Here is a 12712-nt window from a genome sequence, read left to right as displayed (position 1 = left end):
AAAGCAGATGGAAAATATATGTCATCCTGTCTAGGTAAGGGCAGGTATCCCCTACTTCATTTGCTATGTGACATATTTGAAGGGATAATCGTTTAAATGGCTGACATATGAAACTATTTTAATTAACAAGTGTTGTTGAGGATGACAAGATCTAAAATGATTAGTAGCATTGCTCTTGTACGCTAGAAATCAGACTACTTGATCCCCTCAAACTATAAATTGGATTGACTTTTACAAAATTCTTAAAATCCCATTGTCCTTTTTCATTTTGAAAAAGTGTTAGTTTCTACACTTATATCTTGGTTATTTATCTAACACATATGTGATGGGATACCTCTTTCATACAAAAAAAGAAAGCAAGAAAGAAAAAATTAATTATTTTTTAATATTTTAAAAAATCGATTGTAGTACTGATCTTTCAAAGCAAAGAATGAAAAAAGAAACGTAAAGAATGAAAAAGGAAAGGAAAAAGAAAAAGAAAAGATATTTTGGAAATATGTATCAATTCCCAGCTAATATTGCAAATATTTCATCAAAAAGATACCTTGGCACGAATACGTATAATAACATTCAATTCCCTACTGCAAACTCATGATCGCATGCCTTGAAATTAATTAATTAGTTGAAACTCATTTTCCAAGAGCTCGTGTGATACCCATAAATTAAAAAAAAAAAATACCTGAAAATGTGGTTCTTCAGTCAAATTAAGGCCTCGTTTGGTTGTGCAGTTCAGATTAAATGAGATGAGATATTTTATTAAAAATTAAATAAAATATTATTATAATATAAATTTTTAATATTATTTTTATTTTAAGATTTGAAAAAGTTGAATTGTTTATTATATTTTGTATGAGAGTTTGAGAAAGTTGTAATGATGAGATAGATGAGATGAAATAATTTGATTTTGTATAACCAAACCAAGTTAAATACAGATCGTCCCCAGTACGTCCCAACCATGCAGAAGGATTCTAATTTCAAATGCTATCGCCAGCTTCCAGGCCGCTACCCGAGTGATGGAATTTCTCAGCAATTTCGTTGCTGAGTGTATATCCAAAACCAACAATAATATACAAAAGTTTAAGCATCTGAGAATACGGAATGTTATTCATTGAATATATAAAATCAGATGCCAACATAACTACACATGCAAAATATCCAATATTCTTGATCTCCATACATATATTATTCTAGTTTCATAATCTTTCGTGCGTGTGTAAGCCACAAGTACTTTTACGAATAATATTAGAACTAACTCAAAGTATATAACAAAAGTAGGATAGAAAGAAAATGGAGTATCCAAACCTTAGGCTACAATATCATATATAATAGTTCTATATAATCGCTTATTTTCATGTCTCACATCGATCGTAATTATCTATAATCGATCTCGACGAACTTCAAAATTCAAAACATACATATATATTTAAAGCGCGCGCACGCAATATATATGCATGCATCTATGAGTCCTAGTACTTGGAGACGAAGATCAGAAAGAGTCATCATGATTTGTAAATAATTAAAGATCAATCTCTCAAATTAAAGAACGTCCCTAGTGATGGGGGGACTGTTAATGCTGCTGGAATCTTTGACACCCCGGCAACTACATCTTTGTTGATGTGATCAATACTGGCGATTGATGATGATCTATTAGCACTGGTCACGTCGACTGTGATTGGCAACTCCTGGGAGGTTCCTTTCTCATCGGCTACGATACCTTTTGAGTTTGGAAGAATATCTTTGCTTTTACCCCACACCACTGTGTAAAGCCCCAGTACTATGACAATGGCTCCAATTACACTGTAGCACAGCACATCAACAAACTTATTATGTGTCTTTAATCAACACATGAAAATCAAGACACACACACACACACACATATATGTACGTATATACCTTCCAAGGTGGATTTGCTCAGCTAAAACGATGAGGCCTAGAACGGCAGTGATGATCATGCACAGTGGACTGAAAGTCGTGACGAACACAGGGCCTCGTTCTCTGCTTACAACTCCTTGTACATAATATGCGATTCCAGAGCAAACTACCCCCTACATATATTACAGAAGGCCGCAGGCTTAATTAATTAGTAGTGTACTTGAAATATTCATGCATTAACGTTGCCCCTAGCTAGCTTGTTGTCTTTAGTATTTTTGTTAATTATGCTAAAACTTAATTAATTGGTGCTTACAGAGTAAACAGCGGCAATGAGCCTTGAATCCCAGCCAATAGCCCAGACAGTGAGGTTACGTTCCATCACAAGCGTCACGATTGCACCTTCCACCATGCCCATTAAGCATATCCATGCTGTGAGAGACAGCTCAGCCGGGTACTTCTTCAACGTAAACGACTGATCATAGAATCACAAGGACCACAATTCTCAAATATTAATTTCACCAAAAAAATGTATGTCAAAATCATGGATTCCGAATAATTAACACTAATATTTACTTGCTACTTTACGCACTTGCCATATGAAGAAACCGGCCCAGCAACTGCAACTGGCTAGGAGCATTAAGGTGCCAGTGACCAAATGCTGATCATCCCCGGAGGACTGGGTGCTAGTTTTGTGGTGGCTTTCATGTGCTCTCCCCTTCATGAAATCGATGATGGGGCCTTTGTACAAAGTCATGACCATGGCTCCCATGACCGTGATTACTGTGCCCACCACCTTGGCTACACTATGTAACTTCTTGAAATTCACTGTCTCTAACCTGATTAATGACAAAATGATCGATTACATGACATGTTTTTCAGGCTGATGTCCCGGTCTGCAATCATTATTGATAAATGCATATATATGGAAGTTTGTTTTTTCAGTTTCTTTCCCATTAAAATTTCCCGCCTGGGCTTTTACTTTTGCATATATATGTTTTGTTGCCCATGTAGTCCCGGCTGGCCAGTTGCTGGCTCTTAACACGCTAAAAGTAACTTTACATTTACCATGTGAATGAGACATGAGTTGAATTAAACAGCTTTGTACCTGAACATGATCGCCATTATGAAGGTTAAGGCGGGGAGCATATTTATAGTGGCAGATGCAAATGTTGCTGAGGTGGTCTTCATTCCCAGATAATAGAAGTTCTGATCGAGCACCGGCCTACATGGTTATAAAGATTGGCATATATACCAGCATTAATATTAATGGCTAAGCCTTTAAATGTTTTGCTGGCTCTTAGTTTTCTGGCTAACAGTTGACTTTCATTGCCAAAAAAAAGAATCAAACGTCCCATAGAGTGGAAGTTGTAACTATTACATTCTGTCGAGCAACTGGCCGTATTTGCAAAATATCACTCTTGTTTGATGCGCGCGCGCGCGCATCAGTTCATGCAGAATGCTACGATTGTTAAGTGATCATGTCATGCCTTTGAAATGGCAGAATCTCTCTCTAAATAAAATATTTAAGGCAAAAAGGAAAGAAATAAAGAAGGGAGCTAGGAAAAAAAAGAAGAAAACATAAACGTCTAAGATTAATTATATATATGCCCTGCACTTCACTCGGTATTTTCTCTTGGCCTCCCTACATGAGTACGTAAGATAAAAGAATATTGTTCAGTCGCCAGTAATTAGTGAAGATCATATACATAAAATGGTGTAAGGTCGATCTCTAGCTAATCCGATCAATATTCCAGTTGGTGTTCGCAACAATCAATAGTTGGTTTTTTTATATGCATTCTCTATAAGAAAATAAGAATATGCGCGCGCGCGCGCGTTAATTTAATTAGTACGATCACTTGGCAAAAAACTAAGCATGTATAGTACGTTTTATCGATCACAGATACTCAAAGACATGCATATAGAAGCATTTATGCATATATATATAAACAAGGTGTTTAGAGCATTACTCCAAGAAACCGAGCGCCACAATTCTTAGGAAGATCGGCAGAGTCATTTTTGGTCGTATTTTCCTATAAAAAAAAGAAGAAAACAACATATATAATTAATTGGTCATATTTCTATATATAGCAACATATTGCAGAGGAAGATGATGATGCACCGCAAAAGTGCGTGCGTGCGTGCGTGTATAGTGAGAGAGAGAGAGAGAGAGAGAGAGAGAGAGAGAGAGAGAGAGAGAGAGAGAGTACCTTTCAAAAACAACTGCAAAGGGAGCAATCAATATCGTGGCAACTACGTGACGGTAAGTTGCAAGGACGTAGTGACTCATGCCTCGCTTCAAAGAGACCATGGAGACGATGTACATTCCTGCATATCCAAACTGCAAGAAGACCATGGCCAAGTAAGGTTTCGCCTTTCTTAGTTCTAGGCAAGACATGACACCCGCAGCCCTTTTGTCTTCCATCTCTTTGACGTCTGATACACACACACTCTCTCTCTCTCACACAGACAATCGCTTCTTTCTGATCTCTATATCTGTGTCAGCAAGAAAATGAGAGAGCCTGCTTATATAGACATGACAAAGTAAAAATAAAGGCAGGACTCCCTTTATTCACAGCTCCAATACCTTTCCAAGGCATTTCCTGTCTGATCTCAGATAATTCCCTTATCCATTAACTACATGCATCGACTATTTTTCTTTCTTTCCTCCTTAATTTGTTGTACAAAACCAGCATCACATGATATAATAATTCCAAGGATCAATACTATTCTCATCTTTAATTTTCCCATCTTCAATCATATATAGCAAATGACGTGGAATTCTTTTAATTAAGTGATTTCATACGTTAATAACCACTTTAACGAAAAATCACTTTAAATTATAACATATCACACTACAACAAAAAAGACTTTTTGGGACAATTTTCTTTTGGAACGAAATGAAAATCATCCCAAAAAGTAAGATTTAGGGACAAATTTTAGATTTCATCCCAAAAAAATGACGGAAGAACAAAATCGTTCGAACGCATTCGAACGGGATAATTAGAGACGAAATATTTTGTCCATAATAATGAAACCGTTCGAATGTAAAGTTTTACATTTTGGCGCGTTAAGTAATATTATTATAGCGGGAAATTGTTCTACCATTTGAACGTACAATTTTCACCGTTCGAATGATTAATCAGCACTGTTTGAACGTACATTTTGGCGCGTTAAGTAGAATTATTATAGAGGAAAATTGCTCTACATTCGAACGTACAATTTCATCGTTCGAATGATAAATCAGCACTGTTCGAATGTGCAATTTGGCGCGTTAAGTAACATTATTATAGGGGGAAATTGATCTACCATTCGAACGTACAATATTCACCCTTCGAATGATGAATCAATACTGTTCGAACGTTATTTGTATGGTTCGAACGGTGATCATATGTTTTTTTTAGAGATTTATATTTATATTAACTAGTAATTATAAAAAAATTTATCAATTAAATAATATGAATAATATCAATCAATAATTAGTTTAGAAAATATAAACTAATACTAATTCATAATTAAATACTAAATTTATAAAACACTAAATATTTTCCATTCTAAAAAAAAAAAATAAATAAAAGATAAAAAGTACTAAGACCCCAACTCTTTGCACACTTCCTCGATTGCAGCTAAGCGTTCCTCTATCTGTGTCAGTCGAGTACTGATGGTGACCTGAGTCACAGACATGGCATCAAACTTCGTACGTAACTCAAAGATGGTACCAGTAATCTATGTACAAAACTTAGATATAGCAGAACGGACCTCCATACGCACTGCATCAATCAACGCTGATGTTTGTCCGCTGATTGCTGCACGCACGACCTCGGCCATGTCCTCACGAGTAGCGTTGTGTACTGATGTCTCGGTCTGTCTGGATGTCCCAACGGTTGATACTCCATGATCTCCCGACTGTGCATCTCTCTGATGATCAATCGGGTCTGGAACATGATCAATCAGGTTTGGAACATGTCCACGAAGATGCAGTCTCGAGTGTCCCATGCTGCATGAGAGGGTGGTGCTGTTGATCGGTCCCATCGGCTCCCTTTTACGCTCGGCAACATCAGGCACGACACCGGCAAATAGCAGAAATCGGGTGATCAGGATCCCGAATGACAATATATCCATCGAAATGTACTGGGACTCTGATCAAATCCTATCGATATATACCCCACCAGGTCGATAGGAATATCACGAGCGACTCGTATCATAAATTTCGTCCGGTCAATGCCAACCTCTGTCTTGTGCTGCCAAGAGTCAATATTGTTGGCGATTATCAAATTCAGGATGTTGAAGAAAGAAGATAGATCTGCCTGCTTGATGCTCTTTGTCCCGTCATACGGGGGAGCATCTAGACCAACAACCAAATCCCTCACCTCATGATCAACAAGGATATCGACCTCATATGTATAAACTGGTGCCTCCTCCTCAGCTGTCTTCTCCTCAGTTGAAGGATCAGACTCTCTAGGCACCACGTTCGGATATGCATTTGGCAACCTAGGAATACCGAGATGCTCAGCGAGTCCATCCTGTGAAAATACAACTGAAACTCCTTGGACAGAGATCCTGTATGCCCCTCCGTCATTTGGGCTGGCATCATCGAGCTCTCTATAGAACTCAGAAACAATGTCAATATAGGAGATGGTCTCTCATGATTCCTCCCGCTCATCTAAGATAGGTTCCCAGCCACGATCGTTGAAGACTGATGGCAGGGAATGACCTTACAGACAAGACTCTGGAAGTCAGAAAACTTCACTTGTCGCTCTAGTGAAACAGTCCTCTCCCTGCCTGGACTGATAATTGTCTCAGCTGGATTACGTCGCTTACGTTCCGCCCTAGAAGAAGACATTTTAATTAATCTGAAATTTACAATTAAAGAGTTTATCAATACAACATTAACTATAAAAATAGAATAAATAACTAATCACTAAATTACATACGAATAGTAATTTAATAAAGTGAGACATTGTGAACAACATAATTTTATAAAAATAATATCACATTATTTAATATTAATTAGATTAATATTAATAGAAATTAAATATTTAACAAAATGTGATAAATTTCTATATTAATTTAATTATAATATAATATCTATTCTCGTTAATATTTAATAAAACTACAATACGGAATAAAAACATCAATTCACTAATATTACTAAAATTAATTATACCGTTCGAACACTTAAAATAGTGTTCGAACGGTATGCAAACCTGTTTGGCTTGTATACCGTTTGAACGTATAAAACAACGTTCGAACAATATACTACTTGTTTGGTTAGTATCGTTCGAACGTCCTAACCAGCGTTCGAACGGTATGCGAATGGAACTCAACGACTACGCTGAGTTGACTCAGCTATTGAAATCCATGGAATTATTCGATTCTATCGATTTTTCAACAAACTAATACAAAGAGACTTAAATAAACCTTCTTACAATTGATTTAAGCAAATCTACGGTGAATATTGATGGATAAATTATTTTATCCTAATTTAAACGAATAATTCAACAAAAACCTAAATTTAAACGGTAAAATGGTTAGAAAAATAGCATACCAGTGCTTAGAGGAAGAGGCTTTGACTGGGTATTATTCGCGGTGGCGACGATGGCTTTAAACGGCGGAAATGGACGGTTCACTTGGAGAAAATGAAGTTTTGTTAATAATTCGAATGTCCGTGAAAATGACCGTCCGCGAGAACTTATTTATGCAATACCGTTCGAACGGTTAAAAGACGTTCGAACGGTTTACTTCAATACATTTAAATATTATACTAATATATTAACATATTATATTTTAGTTATAGTCTAATTAGATGACACTATATATGATACTATATATATGTTATTTATATAGTCTAATATATTAACATATTATATTTTAGTTATGGTTTAATTAAATGACACTATCTATGATACTATATATATGTTATATATATAGTCTAATATATTAACATAATATATTTGTGTTATAGTCTAATTAGATGACACTATATATATGTTATATATAGTCTTATATATTAACATAATATATTTTAGTTATAGTCTAATTAGATGACACTATATATGATATTACATATATGTTATATATATAGTCTAATATATTAACATAATATATTTGTGTTATAGTTTAACTAGATGACACTATATATGATACTATATATATGTTATATATATATAGTCTAATATATTAACATAATATATTTGTGTTATAGTCTAATTAGATGACACTATATATGATATTACATATATGTTATATATATAGTCTAATATATTAACATAATATATTTGTGTTATAGTCTAATTAGATGACACTATATATGCTAGTACTATAGATGACATTATATATGATACAATATATATGTTATATATATAGTCTAATATATTAACATAATATATTTTAGTTATAGTCTAATTAGATGACACTATATATGATACTATATATATGTTATATATATATATATATATTCTAATATATTAACATAATATATTTGTGTTATAGTCTAATTAGATGACACTCTATGTGCTAGTACTATAGATGACATTATATATGATACTATATATATGTTATATATATAGTCTAATATATTAACATAATATATTTTAGTTATAGTCTAATTAGATGACACTATCAATTATATATTATAAGATGATATTACAATGTTACTAAACTATATTATCATCTAGTATGTCTTTATATATTAATGTTATTTTTTTATTTGAAGGTATAGTGTAAAAAAAAATATTAGTAAACATTTACCAAGAACTGTTAACATTAAACGTTTGAACGGTTAATGAGAATGCATCCATTATCGTTCGAACATGCTATTTATACGTTCAAACGTGAAAATTTAGGAGGGAATTTTTTCCCGCTATATATTTTCACGTTTGAATGGTTAGTAAATAACAATTCAAATAGGAAATCTTCTGTAAATACACGATAGACCTCACAATCTTGCTCTCCTCTCGCGCGCCACTCTCAGTCTCTTATGAAACAGAGACCCTTCGCAACACCAAGTATAATTCTTCCTCAATCTAGCCCCCAAACTCAAAAGAGTTTTCATTTCACTCAATTATTCTCGGATTACTATTTGTTGGGGAGCTCCTTCGCACCGCATATAATCTAATCTCCTTGCCTTTTCATCTCCAAAAATTCAGGTATGCTTTTTATATTCTCATTTTGATTTGACTATAATATTTTGCAATGTTGAAAATTTGTATGCTCTTGATATTGTTGTTTGTGTTGATGTGAGTTCGTGATTAATGGGATTTTCCGTTGTTGAAAACGACTGAAATCTAGAATGAATCTGTTTGAACGGGTTAGTCTTACCGTTCGAAAGTGTATGTTATGTTCGAACATAGTTTAGCACCGTTCGAATGTAAACTATACATCAATGTATTTACAATTAGAATACAAATATATAAGGATAGTTGTAAATTATATGTACTACTAAATCTTTAAATTAAAATACAAATAGTTAGGATTTAATAACACTTAAATAATTAATTCTAAATTAATAAAAATACAAATAGTTAAATTAAAATACTATTAAATCTTCAAATTAAAATACAAATAGTTAAGATTTAGTAATACTTAAATACTTAATTCTAAATTAATAAAATGAAGTTTGTAAATTATATGTACTACTAAATCTTTAAATTAAAATACAAATAGTTAGGATTTAATAACACTTAAATAGTTAATTCTAAATTAATAAAATTAAGTTTGTAAATTAAAAGACTACTAAATATTTAAATTAAAATACAAATAGTTAGGATTTCATAACACTTAAATAGTTAATTCAAAATTAATAAAATTAAGTATTTAAATTAAAATATTTTTAAATCTTTAAATTAAAATACAAATAGTTAAGATTTAATAATATTTAAATACTTAATTCTAAATTAATAAAATGAAGTTTGTAAATTAAAATACTACTAAATCTTTAAATTAAAATACAAATAGTTAGGATTTAATAACACTTAAATAGTTAATTCTAAATTAATAAAATTAATATTTAAATTAAAATACTATTAAATCTTTAAATAATACATACTAATTATGTTTTTGTTGTATAAATAATATGTTGTTATTGTTTGACATATATTAGCATATATTGTATTGTTTGTTCATTAAAATAAACCTTAGACCCGTTCGAGAGTTATCAATCCGGATGAATGCTTAATTGATAACTCTTGAATTGTCTAGAGTGGACAGTGTTTTGGATTGTAAGATCATTCTCGCAAACTATTGAACTATATCTATTGTCGTCCAACATTATGATTTTAGTAGATTCATCCCTTGTTCTTCATATATGCAGTTTCGATGATGGTGTAATGGCATGTTAATCGTCAATCCACACAACCAAACGAGTATATTTGGAGAACTATGAGGAGATGCTGTCGAAATTTTGTTGGATGTGACAGATATATATCGGATGAATTGTATGCATTGTCGCGTGGCCCATCGAGAAGCGCTGCTCAATATTCTTCATGTATTTCTTGAGAAAATAGGTATCACACAATGGATTGAGATTGTTATAAGAAAATCCAAAATAATGATGTCCTAGTCGAAAGATGTCATGATGGAGAAAATATTGATTTCTATGGGGTTATTGTCGATATAATTAGAATGAAATATTTGGGAGAGCTTGCGGTGTATCTATTTAAATGTGATCGGTGAGATTTAAGCAATCCTCGAACTGGAGTCCGTGATGATGAATATTTTTTGAATGTTAATACATAAAAAAAATGGCATGAAGATGATCCTTTTATTTTGGCTTCTCAAACATCTCAAGTATTCTACTTAGATGACCCGAAGTTAGGAAATCAATGGCGAGTAGTACAAAAATATTCTTCAAAAAATATATATGATGTTATCCCTCAGGCGAAAAGACAAGATGAAGAAGAAGATGACCCTTCTACTCAAGAAGCATACCAAGAGAGTCAACCTGTCTTAAATTTGTTTATGGATTTGAACCAGTATGAGATGATTCCATTAAATAGAGAAGGTATTGAGGCTGAAATTGTTGATGCGACAGTTGAGGAAAATGTTGAATCATCTGAAGTATCTATAGATGCTAAGAGCGAATTGTCAAATGAAACTAATACAGATTATGATTGACCAATTATATATTAACATTACACTTGATGACAAATATTTTACCTATTGAATGTATCAATAGTTTGAAATTATGTCGCCAAAGAGGAAGGAAGTTTGACACCCATCTCCACCTGTTCCTAGCTCTCCTTCAGACTCACCATTAGAGATTGACTCTACAGAACAAGGTAAAAATCTAATACTCATAAAATTTATTAATTAAGGTCTTATAATAGATATATAAATGAAATTGATTACAATATTATATTTTATAGAGTCTACAGTACAATCTCGTCAAGGTCGAGGTACCTTTAGAGGGGTGATGTTGGAAAAATATTGTAAAATGGGTAAGATCAAGGTTAATATTCCTGACGAATATACCGGGGGTGAATGACAACCAGCAGCTTGGCTTGCATCGTATGTGGTGCTCTTACATGAACTTACGCATATTTGGCAACGACTTCATGGAAGAAAGTCTCCCAAGATGTTAAATAGCTTATCAAGAAGCGTTGTTTGGTAATGTTTAAAACATTGATTTTGTAGAATAAATTTCTATATTTTACTTAAATTTAGAATATTATAAATGATAATGTGTTTGTGACTATTTTTTTAAGGATGATTTCGAATTAAATTTTGGTTGGAGAGATGAGCGTAAGACTTTTGGAAGAGCTTATGGGTAATGCATTCCGCAAATATAAGGCGATGTGTCATGAACATTATAATAAGTTTGAGAAGAAGGAAGATGCACGCTAACATCCTTTTTAGGATGTCCGACCTTCTGAGTGGAAAAAACTTCGTGACATGTTTGATGATCCATCATATTAGGTATAATTAAATTTAATTAGTTTACTTTTCCTATTTGTCATTTCGTTTCATAATATTTTCAATTTTTTTGCAGGAGTGAAGTTCTATAAACAAAACAAATAGATCAAAATTGAAGATTAATCATCATGCAGGCTCAAGATCTTTCCATCGCCTCTTTAAGAAATTGGTATTGCTATTTTTTTTATTGGATATAGTTAATTATTTGGATGAATCATAATGACTTTATATCTTAACATATTTATTGTAGCAAGATTCAGATACCAATTATGATATGACAAAATTATATGCTGCATCGCACAGCGATCGTAATGGAGAGTGGACTTATCCTGATGTCCATAAAAATTATGTAAGTATTATAGCTTGTTTTAATTAAATATATTAGAATATTTATGACGATATTAATTCTTTATCTTATATATGTCTAGGTTAAAATGGTTGCCATACGTGCTGAATCTGCGTCAGATCAAAATTCCTCAACAAGTGATATTGATATTTTTACACAAGTCCTGGGTCAACGTTTAGGATATTTGAGAGGTTTGGATCACTGTGTAAGGCCTTCTCCCTCTTCCTCTTCTTCTGGGTTTGCATCTATGACTTTTATAGCGCTAGAGAATGCGAATTCTAGAATCGAAGAATTGACTGCAAGACAGCATGAGTTAGAGACTTAATTGGCAAAACAAGCAGATATAGAGATGCACCTCAAACAACATGAAGAACAACAAGAAGAGTTTAGAAGACAAATGCAACTCCAAATGTAGCAGCTTATGCAACAGTATAGGCCTCCAAGCAACTGATGGTTTTTTGCATACATATTTTGGGATTATCTATTTATGTACGAACAATGTCAGTGTCACGGTTATTTATTTAGTTCGCACTTATTATAAAACTTTTGTGAGTGTTAAATAGTTTCTAATGCATTTTTTCAAAT

General features: G+C 33.0%; 1 protein-coding gene across 1 annotated transcript; it reads right to left on the bottom strand.

Annotated features, from left to right (window-relative positions):
- Positions 1-1318: 1318 nt before the first annotated feature.
- LOC121258535 (WAT1-related protein At4g08300-like) lies at positions 1319-4380 on the bottom strand. Its single transcript, XM_041160071.1, has 7 exons — positions 4080-4380; positions 3840-3902; positions 2978-3094; positions 2462-2708; positions 2186-2344; positions 1894-2045; positions 1319-1797 (listed from the first exon to the last, which is right to left on the bottom strand). Exons 1-7 carry the CDS (start codon positions 4292-4294, stop codon positions 1524-1526), a joined length of 1227 nt encoding a protein of 408 aa, XP_041016005.1. The 5' UTR covers positions 4295-4380; the 3' UTR covers positions 1319-1523.
- Between the last annotated feature and the right edge of the window lie 8332 nt (positions 4381-12712).

This window comes from Juglans microcarpa x Juglans regia, chromosome 3S (genome assembly GCF_004785595.1).
Source record: "Juglans microcarpa x Juglans regia isolate MS1-56 chromosome 3S, Jm3101_v1.0, whole genome shotgun sequence".
Taxonomy (NCBI): domain Eukaryota; kingdom Viridiplantae; phylum Streptophyta; class Magnoliopsida; order Fagales; family Juglandaceae; genus Juglans; species Juglans microcarpa x Juglans regia.
This window is presented reverse-complemented; position numbering and strand designations above follow the sequence as displayed.